At 32.5% G+C, this 13652-nt stretch overlaps 6 protein-coding genes across 6 annotated transcripts; all 6 read right to left on the bottom strand. All coding sequences in view use genetic code 12, as the record gives it.

The window, feature by feature from the left end:
* Window positions 1-232: 232 nt before the first annotated feature.
* Window positions 233-2014, bottom strand: DFJ63DRAFT_314867 (uncharacterized protein; the record flags this gene model as incomplete). Its single annotated transcript, XM_064906444.1, has 1 exon — window positions 233-2014. One exon carries the CDS (start codon window positions 2012-2014, stop codon window positions 233-235), a length of 1782 nt encoding a protein of 593 aa, XP_064760443.1.
* Window positions 2015-2167: 153 nt separating this feature from the next.
* On the bottom strand, window positions 2168-4084 carry DFJ63DRAFT_314866 (uncharacterized protein; the record flags this gene model as incomplete). The annotated part of the gene is made up of 1 exon (XM_064906443.1): window positions 2168-4084. The coding sequence occupies one exon, from the start codon at window positions 4082-4084 to the stop codon at window positions 2168-2170; it is 1917 nt and encodes a 638-aa protein (XP_064760442.1).
* A 168-nt stretch (window positions 4085-4252) lies between these two features.
* DFG5 (putative mannan endo-1,6-alpha-mannosidase) lies at window positions 4253-6201 on the bottom strand. Its single transcript, XM_064904107.1, has one exon. The coding sequence runs from the start codon at window positions 5756-5758 to the stop codon at window positions 4421-4423; it is 1338 nt and encodes a 445-aa protein (XP_064760441.1). The 5' UTR covers window positions 5759-6201; the 3' UTR covers window positions 4253-4420.
* A 442-nt stretch (window positions 6202-6643) lies between these two features.
* Window positions 6644-7678, bottom strand: DFJ63DRAFT_336981 (uncharacterized protein; the record flags this gene model as incomplete). The annotated part of the gene is made up of 1 exon (XM_064908458.1): window positions 6644-7678. One exon carries the CDS (start codon window positions 7676-7678, stop codon window positions 6644-6646), a length of 1035 nt encoding a protein of 344 aa, XP_064760440.1.
* Window positions 7679-7958: 280 nt separating this feature from the next.
* On the bottom strand, window positions 7959-11195 carry ZCF9 (Zcf9p; the record flags this gene model as incomplete). Its single annotated transcript, XM_064905227.1, has 4 exons — window positions 7959-8845; window positions 8924-9877; window positions 10124-10690; window positions 10919-11195. The coding sequence occupies 4 exons, from the start codon at window positions 11193-11195 to the stop codon at window positions 7959-7961; spliced, it is 2685 nt and encodes an 894-aa protein (XP_064760439.1).
* Window positions 11196-11518: 323 nt separating this feature from the next.
* On the bottom strand, window positions 11519-13567 carry DFJ63DRAFT_314862 (uncharacterized protein; the record flags this gene model as incomplete). Its single annotated transcript, XM_064906442.1, has 1 exon — window positions 11519-13567. One exon carries the CDS (start codon window positions 13565-13567, stop codon window positions 11519-11521), a length of 2049 nt encoding a protein of 682 aa, XP_064760438.1.
* Window positions 13568-13652: the final 85 nt, after the last annotated feature.

The following is a 13652-nucleotide window of genomic DNA, read 5'->3' as shown; positions in this document are numbered from 1 at the left end:
ATTTGCATTATAAAGGAGTCTTATCAATATCAACCTTATGACATGAATTGTTATCAAGAATGGGTAGAATAACTGGTTGAAGTGCTTCCATGTGGGAATATCGGAGTGTAATTGATAATTTTATTTGACTCCATTTCATCTAGATATATAATATGTTCACCAGAGTCAACATGCTCTGAAAGTTATGAAACCTACGAGAAATTTATAGCGTGGAATAAAATGAAACTCTCTACTACTTGAATTGAATTTCGATACATTGTTGGATTTCATATGGTAAATCGTGTTTGATTAAAGTAGATTGGAGTCCTTCTAAAATATATTCACTAGGATTTCCTCTTCTCTTTGTCCATTCTTCGATATCTTGCCAAAATAAATTATTAGAATGGAATGAAGTTGAAGGGTCTATCATACGTTTGACATTTTCAATTCTAGCACTTTTAAATTTATCAATCTTAATAGTTTCGTAGAAATGGTCTAATCTCTTTTGCTTAACATCAGACATTTCAATCAGTGGATCTTTTCTCTTTGTGGGAATACTTAGTCTTCTTGTTACTGATGTGGTTCTATCATATATTATAGCTGGTTGTATTTTAGGAAATTCTTTTGCAACAATTTGAGAATCTTCCGCTACGTTATCTTTTACTTCCTCAACTTTTTCTAAATCAAAATCACAATCAAGCATGGAGAAACTCCAATCATTTGAATCATTTTCTTGTACATTTAATATTTCTTGAACCTTTTCCAGCAGTTTACAGCCACTCTCTTCAAATATCTCTAATTGCTGAACATTTTCCTTCAATTCTGACCCTTGCTCTACTTCTAAGTCCAATTTTCCATCCAACATAAACAGCTCCAGTATAGAAGAATCTTTTGTTAAGTCAACTTCTTCATCATTTAAACTGAAAATGGAAACATCGTTTTCAATGTAGTCCGATATTTCCATGGTGGAATGAGACACATTAAGTAATTCTTCTTCGTCCCTCACAATAACCTTCACCCAATATTTGATCTGAGAAATTAACCACTTTTCAAATTCATTATCATTAAGTCTAATATATTCTAAATTTAATTTTGAATCGAATTCAGACTTGGGTATTCCACTGAGAACAAGATTCCAAACTATTGGTTTAAATTGTAGAATTGATTGAATTAAAGTTTCAACTTCATTTTTAATTTTAGCGTATAACTCATTATGAGTATGAATCAGTTTCCCATTTATTAATAAAATTTTACTTACATTCCCTCCAATTGAACTTAATAGAATCTGATCTTCACAAACTAAGAAAGATAAGCTAATCTGTTCATTTAATTGAATATTTGACTTTTGTTTAAATTTTGCTTTAATTTTTGATAAATTTGGAAAACAAATTTTTAAAATCTCCAGTTGATTTAAATTGGAAGGGTAAACAGTAGAATCAGTACTTGCTTTAAATCTTAATATAAACTTGATGTCTCTGAATGATAGTGCATAACAAAGAATTAGATTCCTGATTAGTGTCGTACTCTGTTTGGTCCTCTTTGATAAGAAATTATATCTCACTGGATATACGCCAAACAATGAATCCAAAGTGATTTCCGTTCCCAGGTTGAATTGGAATAACGATTTAAGATTAATCCCCTCTATAACATTAGACTTTACATACCACAGCTTTCCAAATGGATCTTGTTTACCTTTAGATGTAAATTTAATTGACCCAGATACTAATTGACAAATATTAAACAAATTCGATCCTTTCCCTTCAAATAACAAATTGGATGAACTCTTCAGACTTATATGATCTACCAATCCCAATAAATCCCAATTAATAGATGGAATCCCCATACCATTATCTGTTACTTTAATATGTTTCAATCCACAAGTCTTAGAATCAAGTTCAATTGAGATGATATTGGCTCCAGCATCAATACTATTATCAATCAATTTCTCAAGGATGGATACTTGCAGACTTAATGAACTTGTAGCAGTTACCAAGGACTTATCCTTACCTTGTAACTGTTTGATTAAACTCTTCATGGTTGGTTATTAGGACTGATTGATCGTTGACCGTCATCTTTTTGCAACACACATTTTCAAAACTTTGTTCTCACCATACAAAAAGAATAGATATACAATGCAGTTTTATTAAAGTATATATATTATACAATTAGTCTAGTTCATAAGATGCCATTAATTTCTATACCTTCCACGACGATCATCATCATCGTCTTCATCATCCACATCATCTTCACCAAATTCATTCAATAATCCTGCCTTAATGATAATTTGTTCCCAATCACTGAATAAAATGACCATAATCTCAGTGATCCCAATCACAATCATACCACTTCCAATACCAATCCATAATCCAATCAATTTCAAGCCTCCCATTTTACTTAATACTAAAGCTAATGGTATAGCGAATGCATAATAAGCTACGAAATTAATAATACCACCGATCTTTTGTGATCCTTGAGCTCTTAATATCCCACTGGCAACACATGCTATACCATCAAAAATTTGAATGATTGATACTAAGGGATTAAATAATTTAACCACAAGACTAATAACTTCTTCATCTTGAGAGAATAATTTAGCAATTTGACGTTTGAATGTGAATAAAGTAATACAATTAAGACATGCCACACATACTGCTAAACATAATGCAACTCTAGTAGCTTTTATACCACCTTCGATATTTTGACCACCAATAAAATTAGCAATTCTCGTGGATGAGGCAATACCAACAGAAAATGGAACCATATAAGCTAATGAAGCAATACTACTAACTGTACTTTGAGCAGCTAATTCCGTAGTTCCGAAATATGATGCGAATAAAGTCATGATTTCATAAGCTAAGTATTCCGATTCTAACATGACAATACCAGGGATAGCTAATTGAGATAATTGACCCCATTTTTGGAAAATATCTTTGAATGTGGCTAATCCAAACCAACATTTATTACCATCGATGAATTTAACATAAAAGGTTAATAAGATACTCATCATCCAGAAATTAATTACAGTTGCGATGGGAGCACCGTTAAAACCAATTCCATAAGTAGGATTCCAAACAAGGAAATATGATAAGAAGATATTGATTGGAGCACTGACGAATAAAATACCAGTTCCAGCTTCAAAAATACCTTGGGCTTGTAAGAATCGTTTACTATTTTCAAAAAATATATAAGCTGGAGCTCCAAAACATAAGATTCTTAAGAATTGATTAGTTAATTTCAATACGATTTCACTTTCAATGACATATTTTAAAACCACTGATGAATTCCACCAAAATAATCCACAGGGGATATATACCATAAGACTGAATACCGTACATCTTTGAACATAAATACTCATTAATTCATAATTACCTGCTCCATAAGCTTGAGGACATAATGTATCCAATGAAGTAGCTATACCTTCGAATATGGCGAATGTAATGGTAGATGTCATAGTGGCTAAAGAAACAGCTGCTAATTCATTCTTACCTAAATGACCCACGACTAATAAACATACAATAGAAAAGAAATGCTCCAATAAGAACGTTATCACTAATGGAATGGAATACCTTACTATAGTTTTGAATTCTTGAGTATATGATGTTTTTAAAGTAGCGAAATCTTCTTGTTCATCTTCTAATAATGATGATAATACCGATACTTCTGAATGACGACGACGATTATTATGTCTATCTGAACTTCTTCTTCTTGATTTCTTCTTCTTTCGTCTTTCCTCCAATGCTCTTACGATATTATTTTCATCATCTTCATCTTCATCCCCTGATAAAGCCAGATATCGTCTTTGATGTTCTTCTAATAACCAACTATGAAATGATTCTTGATCATCATTATTCTGGACTGAGTTTAACGTAGACGGTAACGATCGAGACGTACTCACACTAGCAGCATCACTCACATCCTCTTCATCAGCGACACTTGAACTAGTCTCGATCAATGATAGGAAAGATCTTTGATCATCACCTTCCCCATATAAGAATAATGGGAATTGAGTTGAAGGAGGAATGAATAATCGTCTTCTTTTCCCACCGGGTAAACCAGTAGGATTATTCGGGTTAGCGAATTTATTTATGATTGGGAATAACACCATGATGGTAGAAGTTCCTTCTTGTTAATGTTGTTGTTTAATAAGGTCTGTATAATTAAAGTTGGAAATTAATTGGGTTATCTAATTGCGATGGTTAGAGGTTTTTTTTCTAAATGTGGAAGTGATAGCGCGGTTAAAAAAGTATTGTGAAGTATATTTTTAAAAAAGGTAAAAGTACATAAACATAATGTTTTTTAAAGTAATAGTTATAGAAGAAGAAACACCACTATAAATAGGAGGTTAGGAATAGGATAAATATATATATGTGTATAAAAAAAGTAAGGAAAGGAAAGGAAAGGGGAAGGGAAAACGTCAGCATGTACTGGACAAACTAACAATCTATAGTACCATCCATACACCGGCAGCTAAGATTACACCAAGAACCACTGCTGTTAAAACACCAGCACCAGCTTTATCTCTGGTTGAGATTGTAATGAGATTTGTATTAATAGTATCACCAGTATTAAGACCAGCATTAACATCACTTATAGATGTACCACCAGTTGAAGCAGTTAATGGCATTTCAGTTAATAAAGCCAAGACGGTTTCTAAAGCAGATTGTTGTTCACCTAAACCATAAACACCATCCCAACCATTGACGGCCCAATTGAAACCACAGGTAATTCCATCGGAACCACCTGAACATGATTGAGCAGCAGCTACTGAACTTGTATCAATCCAACCACTTATAGTTTCTGCAGTAGAATTGACCAATACTGAAGTTAAACCTAATGATCTGGCAAATAATGAACGGAAAGATCTTTGATCATTATTACAATTGTTGGATGGAGCACATTGCATTTCATACATGATACTATTATTAAAGAATTGACCAGAAGCAGTTAATAAATCATTTGATCTTTCTAACCAAACATCATCACCAGTATAATCATATAAGTAAGCACAACCCGATAACATGATACCATAAGTATAAGACCATTGATAAGTAGTTAAATCAGTACAATTAGCCGAAATATCAGCCCCATCATAAAGAATAAATTCATCACCTTTACTAACCATGAAACCAACACCATACATCCAATCCCAAACTTTTTCAGCAGTTTCAACATAAGTATCATTACCAAGATATCTTGCTAATCTTGCCGCAAGATGGAAAAGACAACCATTAGCAATGGAATTTTTATAATCATAACCAGAATTCCAAGTGAAAATTTGCCATCTTAATCCACCATCACAAGTGGTATTATCCCATCTTGCATTCATAGTATTATAAACGGCTTGAGTCATGGATAACCAAGAATGATCAGGAGGATTAGTGAAATTTCTTTCTACAGCTTGCATAATGGCCATACCCCAAACCCCTTGATCATCATTACCTTCAGTCATGGATTGATTTGAAGGAATATAATTGAAACCAGCACCAGCTTGATGATACATACCATCATAAATCAAAGATTCTAAAGTTTCATTAGTTGGATCACAATAAGAGAAATAATCTAATAAACCACCAAAGGCTTCACCAGCATTCCACCAATAATTAGGAGCAGCAAACATACCAACCACACCACCGTATTTAAGACCTTCATAATAATTCCATTCACCATCGGAGATGGCCTTGGCTGCAGCACAGATGGAATCACGATCATTGATATCCAACAGTAATCCATTAACAACGATTAAACATTGAATAAGGAAATATACTATTAGATGAAGCATATTGATTGATTGTATATGATATGATATGATATGATATGATATGACTATATGAATGAGACTAAGGTACTACTTACTTAATTGATTGATTGATTGAATATAGGGAGATTGTCTGATGTATTGATGATTATTTGTTGGTTGGCTGTAAATGAAATAGGCACAGCGCAGACAGTCAGATCAATTTGATGATGAGTATGAGTATTGCCAGATCTGTAACGTTTAGTTCCTGGGGGAATTGATTGATTGATTGATTGAACAACGAATGGAAGTGATATGATATACTTACTAGCTATATGAACTGCTATCTAATCTTGTTCTGATTGGATGAACCTTTCGTTAAACAGTTGTTATATCTAATGGAAGTTTCACCGTAATGGACTTTTTGATCCCTGTTAAACTTTTTTTTCTAGGAGGGGTGTGTAAGTGAGTGAGTGAGTGAGCGGTGTGTTGTTTGTTTGTTTCTTTTTTCTTTTTTTAGTTTTTGTGTAATGGTTAACAGATCCTGTATACAACGGCGTCACGATCTCTAATTATTTATTTTCGGTGTATGAACCCCAATTTAAAATTTACGAACTGAACTGTTGGTTAAAGATGTGTAAATGATGATAATTGGGATTGATAAGAGGGAATGTGTAAGTGAAATGTGTTCAAATGGTCAGATTGAATTGAAAGGGATAATGTGGGATAGAGATATATTTTATAAAATATTAGTAAAACTAATCCCTACTATATAAAGAAACTGTAAACATAAATAGTACTTAGCCTCGTCCTTGACAATAATGATGATGATATCATAGTCTAGGCATAAACCATAAATTTCACCACAAAACACTATTTATGATCATTACTTTATATATATTACTTCATGACTAATCTACCTGTAAAGCCTTATTTGGTTTCTAAACTAAGCTCAAATATATCTAATAATTGACTTAACCTTGTAAGTACTATTCTATTATTAGCAACAATCATATAATCATTACTTGAAGTATCTCGATCATCTAATGACTTTTCTGTAAAACATCCATCATAACTTTTCTTCTTATTTGGGTTATGTTTAAAGAAATCACTAGTATAGTGTCTATCTAATAGAATCCCATTCCATCCTGATCTAATGGCTCCAAGAAAATCTTCATCATAATTATCTCCAACATGCCAACAATTCTCTAAATACTGAATCTTAACTTCATTATTACTCTTTAACGAGAATTCATAATTAGCTTGAAATATCAGTTCACTTACTTTATCAAAAAATAATCGATTCGGCTTACTAGTTTCTAATTCATATGATAAGAAAATATCATCCAGTTCAAAAAATTTCAGTAATCCTAAATTATCAAGGATTAATCGAACTCTTTCATCGGAATTACTTGATAATACCAATTTAATCCCAAATAATTTCAATTTAGTTAACGTAGGTATAACATCATCATATACTTGATAAGCTTCTTTACCACTAAAATGTTCAAGTAATCGATCACATATCAATTTTGTCTTAGGATCACTTCTATCAAGATCATATAATCGAATAATCAATTCCAGCCACCATGCTCCCGTATCTTGAATCTCTTCACTTCCCTTTCCATAATTAGGAAATTGGTGGGATAATTGTTTGTAAACTGTACCAAATTCAGATTCAATACTTTGTAATGATTTCAGGATTCCGAATTCTTCCAGACTGATTTTGAAATATTGTAAAGGAACAGATTCTCGAGGACTATATAACGTATCAAACCCATCAAATGATATGAAATTTGGTATCCTAAATTTCGATTCTGATTCTCTTATCATTTGAAGATTTTGAATGGAAAATGGATTGGACATTAATGTGTCTTGATTGGTTTGATGGGATATGTTTCGTCTAATGTGAGTCCATGGAGTACATCTTAGACTTCTGAAAGTCTGTAATACTCCTCTATTCATTTCTATAACTCTTGCCAAGAAGAAGAAGAAGAAGAAGAAGAAGAAGCACTGGTGTCAACTGGAAATTGAATTTGATCTTATCAATTTATGTATTGCGCGTTGATTATTCCGCTCATCCAGAAATTGACTCAGATTGCAAAAAGAAAAAAAAATTATGACAGGACCAACGGCTTCTTAACCAATGGTTCTACATCGATTATAATATAAATTGTACACTCTATAAGATTCATTTTTATTTTTTTGAACAAATTACAAGGTTTATAAACAAGCTTACAACTAGTTATCCTAATAACACTTCCCATCCCCATTCTTTCATCACTGTACTCCAATGTAATCTCGAAGTAATACCTCCTTTAATATCATCTATCGGGGTGGCATTTTGATCATTATTGATCACGGCCATTAATCCGCTGATTTGAACAGAGATATTTCTCAATTCTTCATCTTCATTACCCTTTGATCTCCCACTTCCACTTCCACCAGCATTATTACCAGAATTATTACGAACATCTGATTTCATCTTTTGAATATATTCATTTTTACGTTTCCAAACTTCTTTAACAACTTCAAAAGCTCTATCAATATTCCCAATCCATAACTTTTGGGATAATAATGACCAACGATCTTCACACCATTCTCGTTCCTCACCCGCTTCGGCTTCACATGAACTTACTAATAACGGGAAGATAAGAATCGTATGTAAATCTGAATTGGTAGGAATAGAAGCTAATAAAATGAAAATCTTTTCCGCTAATTGATGGGATCCACTCGATGGGATTTCAGGTACAGCTTGATGTAAATAAAGTAACGTTGCAAATCTATAAGCTTCAGCCGTAGCAATACATGAGGGAATATCCCACATACTGCGATTGGTATTATCTTCATACATTCCTGCTTGATTAATCATTTCTGCCGTGATGGTGGGTTTCCATTCGATCAATTGACGTTTTAATTCGGTAGCTAATGTGATGGTAGTTAATGAATTACGACCATTACCTTTCCATTTCTCATTACGTTTGATTTTTCTAATCTTAGCAATTAAATTGGCAACTTTCCCCATTATCAGAAACAATGATTGTCCACATCCTAATAATGGATCAATATAATCGGTATTATAACTGAAAGTTTCAAAATTATCAAAGAAATTAAATCTGGCATCATTAATTCCTCCCATACTAGCGGCAAAACTCAGTTCAGTTGGTACATCAGATTTAACACTAGAAGCAGATTCACTTTGTAAATCACTAGTTTCATTAGCATTAGCAGCAGCATTGGCAATATGTTGTAATTGATTGGATTTCTCTTCATCACGTTGCTTTTGCGCTGATTGTAACATGGTGGTGATGGTAGCTACTAAATCGATGCCTTTATCATCATAATTTGTATCAGTAGTCATTTGAGCCAAAACTTCAAAATAAATCCAAATATTGAATAAAAATTGTAAACTTTTAGGAATAGGAATTGAATTATTTGTAGTTCCTTTATCAAACATTTTAGAAAAATCAGACTTTTCATTAAACATTGAATCCCATTCAGCTTCTTCTACCAATACTAATTTTCGTTTTAAATCAATTCGTTTACTTTTAATTAATTCCAGATGAGCAAAATCAGTAGTTTCACCATTAGGACTATCCATTTCAATCTTTTTAGAAGTCGGTTTCTTAGTATGGATCATTTGTTGTTGATCTCTTAATAATGTTAATACTTTTTGAATCATACTTTTAGCCCCTTTTAAATGAGCAATACCACTAGTAATATGAGTATCCCATGATTCACTAACAGCTAAATTCAAACATGTTGTCAATGCAATATCAGCTGGTAATTCATAAACTGATTCAGAATCGCCATTACTATTCATGCGGGATAATCCACTAGCTAATTCTAAAATACATCGTTTCATATACATATACCCCTTGGCTCTTAAATCACCAATAGTATCGGAGAATTGGGAACTACCAGCCAAATGAAACAATGTCATACATGCTATGGAATTGAAAAGACAATTATATTTGGATGCCAACGGTACAATCATGCTTCTCCATGGATTCTCATGAGCTCCATTTTTAATCGACATGATTGAACAAGTATATTGAGAATAAAGATGAATGATTTGTTCTTGTTCAGATGTTTTCATTAACGATCGATGAGATGGTCCACTATCAGGTACTGGTGTTTGTTGAGGTAAGGAAAATGGAGTTCCTGAATCACTCATCATCGATATCTTGGTTAATGAATCGAAATCACTGGTTGATGATGATGGTTCGGAAGTTTCACTTCTTGTTTGAGAATGAGTTTGTGCATCATGATTACTATTTGTTATATGATTAGGATTATTTTGGAAATTATTTTGATGATAGTTGGAATCTGATTGAGAAGGATTATTTAAATTCATAGGACTTAAAGGACCATCCATAGGAAATTTTATAAGTTTAGAATCAATAGCACCAGATTCATCCATATTAACAGCAAAGTTTATAATTGCAGAGAGGGATGGAGTTAAATTTATATCGAATTCTTCTTTGGTCTTATTATCTTCATGTCTCATAAAGTCAGTAAAATTAGGTGAAAATGGAATTTGATTGAAAGGGCTTAGATTATTATTACCTCTTGTATATATTTCCTTGGATACTACTGAGGGGGAGCGTTTAATTTCATCCACCGCCACATCTGCTAATGACTCTAAACGGTTAACTTTTGCATCTTCTCTTATGGTGAAAACTTCCGGGGGTATGCCTGAACTATTTATACTATATGATCTTTGGGAATTATTTTCATCTTCTGATTTACGTCTTGAGTCACTTCCACTTCTTTTTAATTTTGCATTAGTAGGCTTATTCCAAACTTCTCTTTCGGTTAAATTGGTAATACTTTTGCGTTTATAACTTTGAGGGTTTAAGCCCTTTGAAATTAAATCGTTTTCAATTTTAATGTCCTTCATAGATTTTCCTGTCATCGATATTGATGCAAGCTCTAAATGTTTTCTGAATGAATCTTTAGATGATTTATCTTCTTCTGTAGTGGAATATTTTCTTTTTCGTGATGATGTTGATGAAGTTGTTGAAGACGACTTTTCCATAGTTATTGAATCATTATCATTATTTGAATTTAATGATGTTGAATTGATGATTTTATTATTAGCAGGACTTGCTGATGAAGATACAGGGGTCATTGAATTCAAACTACTTTGACTTGAATTACTCATTAACATCACTCCTCCTCCTCCTCCTGAATAATCTGAACCTGCATCATTGAATGATCGCCATTTGAAATTAGTAGCATATCCACCACATTCGATATTCTTCTTTTGACAATTCAAACAAGCTGGTTTAGTTTCATCACACTTTAATCTTTTCTTTTTACATGTCAAGCAACCGTTTCTTGATTTGGTGATTTTCTGTTTGACTATAGCTGGACCAGCTGATGAACTATTGGTTGAATTAGTATCACCTACTGATTTATTGTCATTAGAACCATTTGGTGCAGGTTGGGATGAACCTTCCAGTTTGGCTGGAGGCATTTTCATAAAACACCACTAATTAAACCAATACGGTGACAAAGTAATTCAAAGTATCGACTGATTTTCAACCCATAAATTAACTTAAAAAACCACCCAATAACAGCAAAATAATCCATTTTAATAAAGGGTTGAAAACTTTTCAGTTTATAGTGAAAATATCTCTGCTTTGATAAGATAAGATCCGCCAATTATTTTGGTGGAGAGACCGACGCAGGAAATCGCATCCCGATTAGGAAAGTTTATCCAACAACAATAGAAAAAAAAATTAAGGTATGTGTAATTATGCTATTTTGTTATGGCTGTGTGTACTTAACTATAAATGGTTATTTCAATAATTGGAAACAACTCTTACCAAGTTTAAATCGATAGTCTTCATTAACACTATTATTTAATTTATTAATATCCCCAGATTTTCCATTCTCTATCGTATTTACTGCGTTATTTAAATTTCGTTTTCGAGATTTTGTGAGGTATCTTACCCACGGGAAACAAGTATATTTCAATTGATCTTCTTCAATACTTAGATAAGTTAATTTTAAACCGGAGTAACTTAGCATTGGTATATTGAAATTAACTTGGATTTCATTATAATCGTATCTTAATTTAGATAATCGTTTGATATCATCCAGCACGGTGGATGACTGACCATGAACTCCATAAAACTTATCTAATTCTTCGATGGTATCATCATGATCATTATTCTCCGGTACCGCTTTGTCTCCCCCACCTCCACCATTTGACTTTTCTCCGTTGATAGTTGTATGTCTGTTCTGTATGAATTGTTCTATTAATTGCATGGTTATACTTTCGCTACCAATTAAACCTAATTCAGCCATCATCCGAACTGATTTCTTTCCATGAATATTATCAATCATCCAACATAATTCGGATGAATCAATTTTATAACTTACTTCTCCCATTTCAGCTTTAAATTTCAATGATTCAGTTTTAAAATCAGTATTAATATCAAAAATATGAGGATCAATAGGAATTTTAACTATAATATCTTTACAAACAAGTCGTCTTTTAAAATTTGTATTTAAAACACAAAGAATTTGTAATTTATTGGAATGTTGTATGATTCGAAAGGTAGGTTTAATCATGATTAAGGGTAATTTTCTCTTTTGTCTTTGTTGTTCAACATGATATGTCATTAAAGTGAATTTATCATCTGGAGGTATGAATGTAACTAAACTATCTCGATAAATAGTGGCTAATTCGATACATTGATGGAATTGAATATCTCTAATCGGTATATGAAATCTCTTTTCTTGTACAACATTGGATTTCGATTTTTCTTGTTCTTCCTCTGGTTCTGTGATGGTAACCTCTTCTTCCTCCTCCTCATCTTCGTCATCATCAACTTCGTTCCTTTCTGGTTTTAACTGGTTCTCTGGGATTTCTTCCTGTTCCTCATGTTCATCATCATACTCATCATTCTGAATTCGTGACATATTTCTTTCATTGAAACCTAATTTACAAACTGGCATTCCAGATAAGTATGATTTAACTTCACAAGTACCATAAATATCATTTCGCCTGATGATATCAGTTTCTAAATCATACATGAATTCACAATGTTCAATGATATCGATATAAACTTCATTTTTAGGATAAAAGATTCCTTTTGGTCTCCAATTTATTGCCAGAGAATATGTCCTTAGAATGGCACTATTAATATGACTGGTTGCGTCATGTTGTTCTTCTATCACATCTGTTCGTATAGCTTGATTATGAGTTGATTTTATATCTTTATTATTGGCTGTTGATGGTGATTTGACGATTTTAGTTGATTTTGATTTTGATTTGTTGATATGAGATGATTCTTCTTCTTCATCAGAATCATCCACATTCGATGATGATAATTTCGGTAGATTGGCTTCAACTTTGATAAACTCTTTTAATATATTATAATCTGTGATTTGAATAATCCCAAAATCCAAACATTCATCTAATAATTCAAAGATCAAATTGACATTATCTAAGATCTTATCCTTATCCAATTTAGAATGTAAGATCTTTTCTTCTTCTTTATCCTTTGAAACTGTAGTTGATTGACATAAGTAATTGAATAAAACCTCGTAGAATCTCTTTAAGAACACTACTATCAGCATAGCATTAATGTTCTTAGATGCAACCACCAATAGAATTATATCATGATCTCCTCGTATATAAACATAATTGATACCATGATAAAACAAGAATGGAGTCCTTTCATGAGGTTGTAACTTCTTATACAACGTATCAAAGTTACTCAATACTTTCGAATCATTCGGTATATCATTCTGATACCTTCGTTGAAGTAATAACTCGCTATGAAGAACCTCCAGATCCGAATCAGGCCAATGAAGGATATAAAGTGCAGATACCATATCAGCCACCTACCTTCTTGTAATACAACCCACAGATCTATCTACTTGTTGGATCAATCGATCGAAGTAATGGTTGACGTCGTTT

This window comes from Scheffersomyces coipomensis, assembly GCF_036884675.1.
Source record: "Scheffersomyces coipomensis strain NRRL Y-17651 chromosome Unknown DFJ63scaffold_6, whole genome shotgun sequence".
Taxonomy (NCBI): domain Eukaryota; kingdom Fungi; phylum Ascomycota; class Pichiomycetes; order Serinales; family Debaryomycetaceae; genus Scheffersomyces; species Scheffersomyces coipomensis.
The sequence above is the reverse complement of the archived record's forward strand: the minus strand, read 5'-3'. Positions and strand labels throughout refer to the sequence as shown.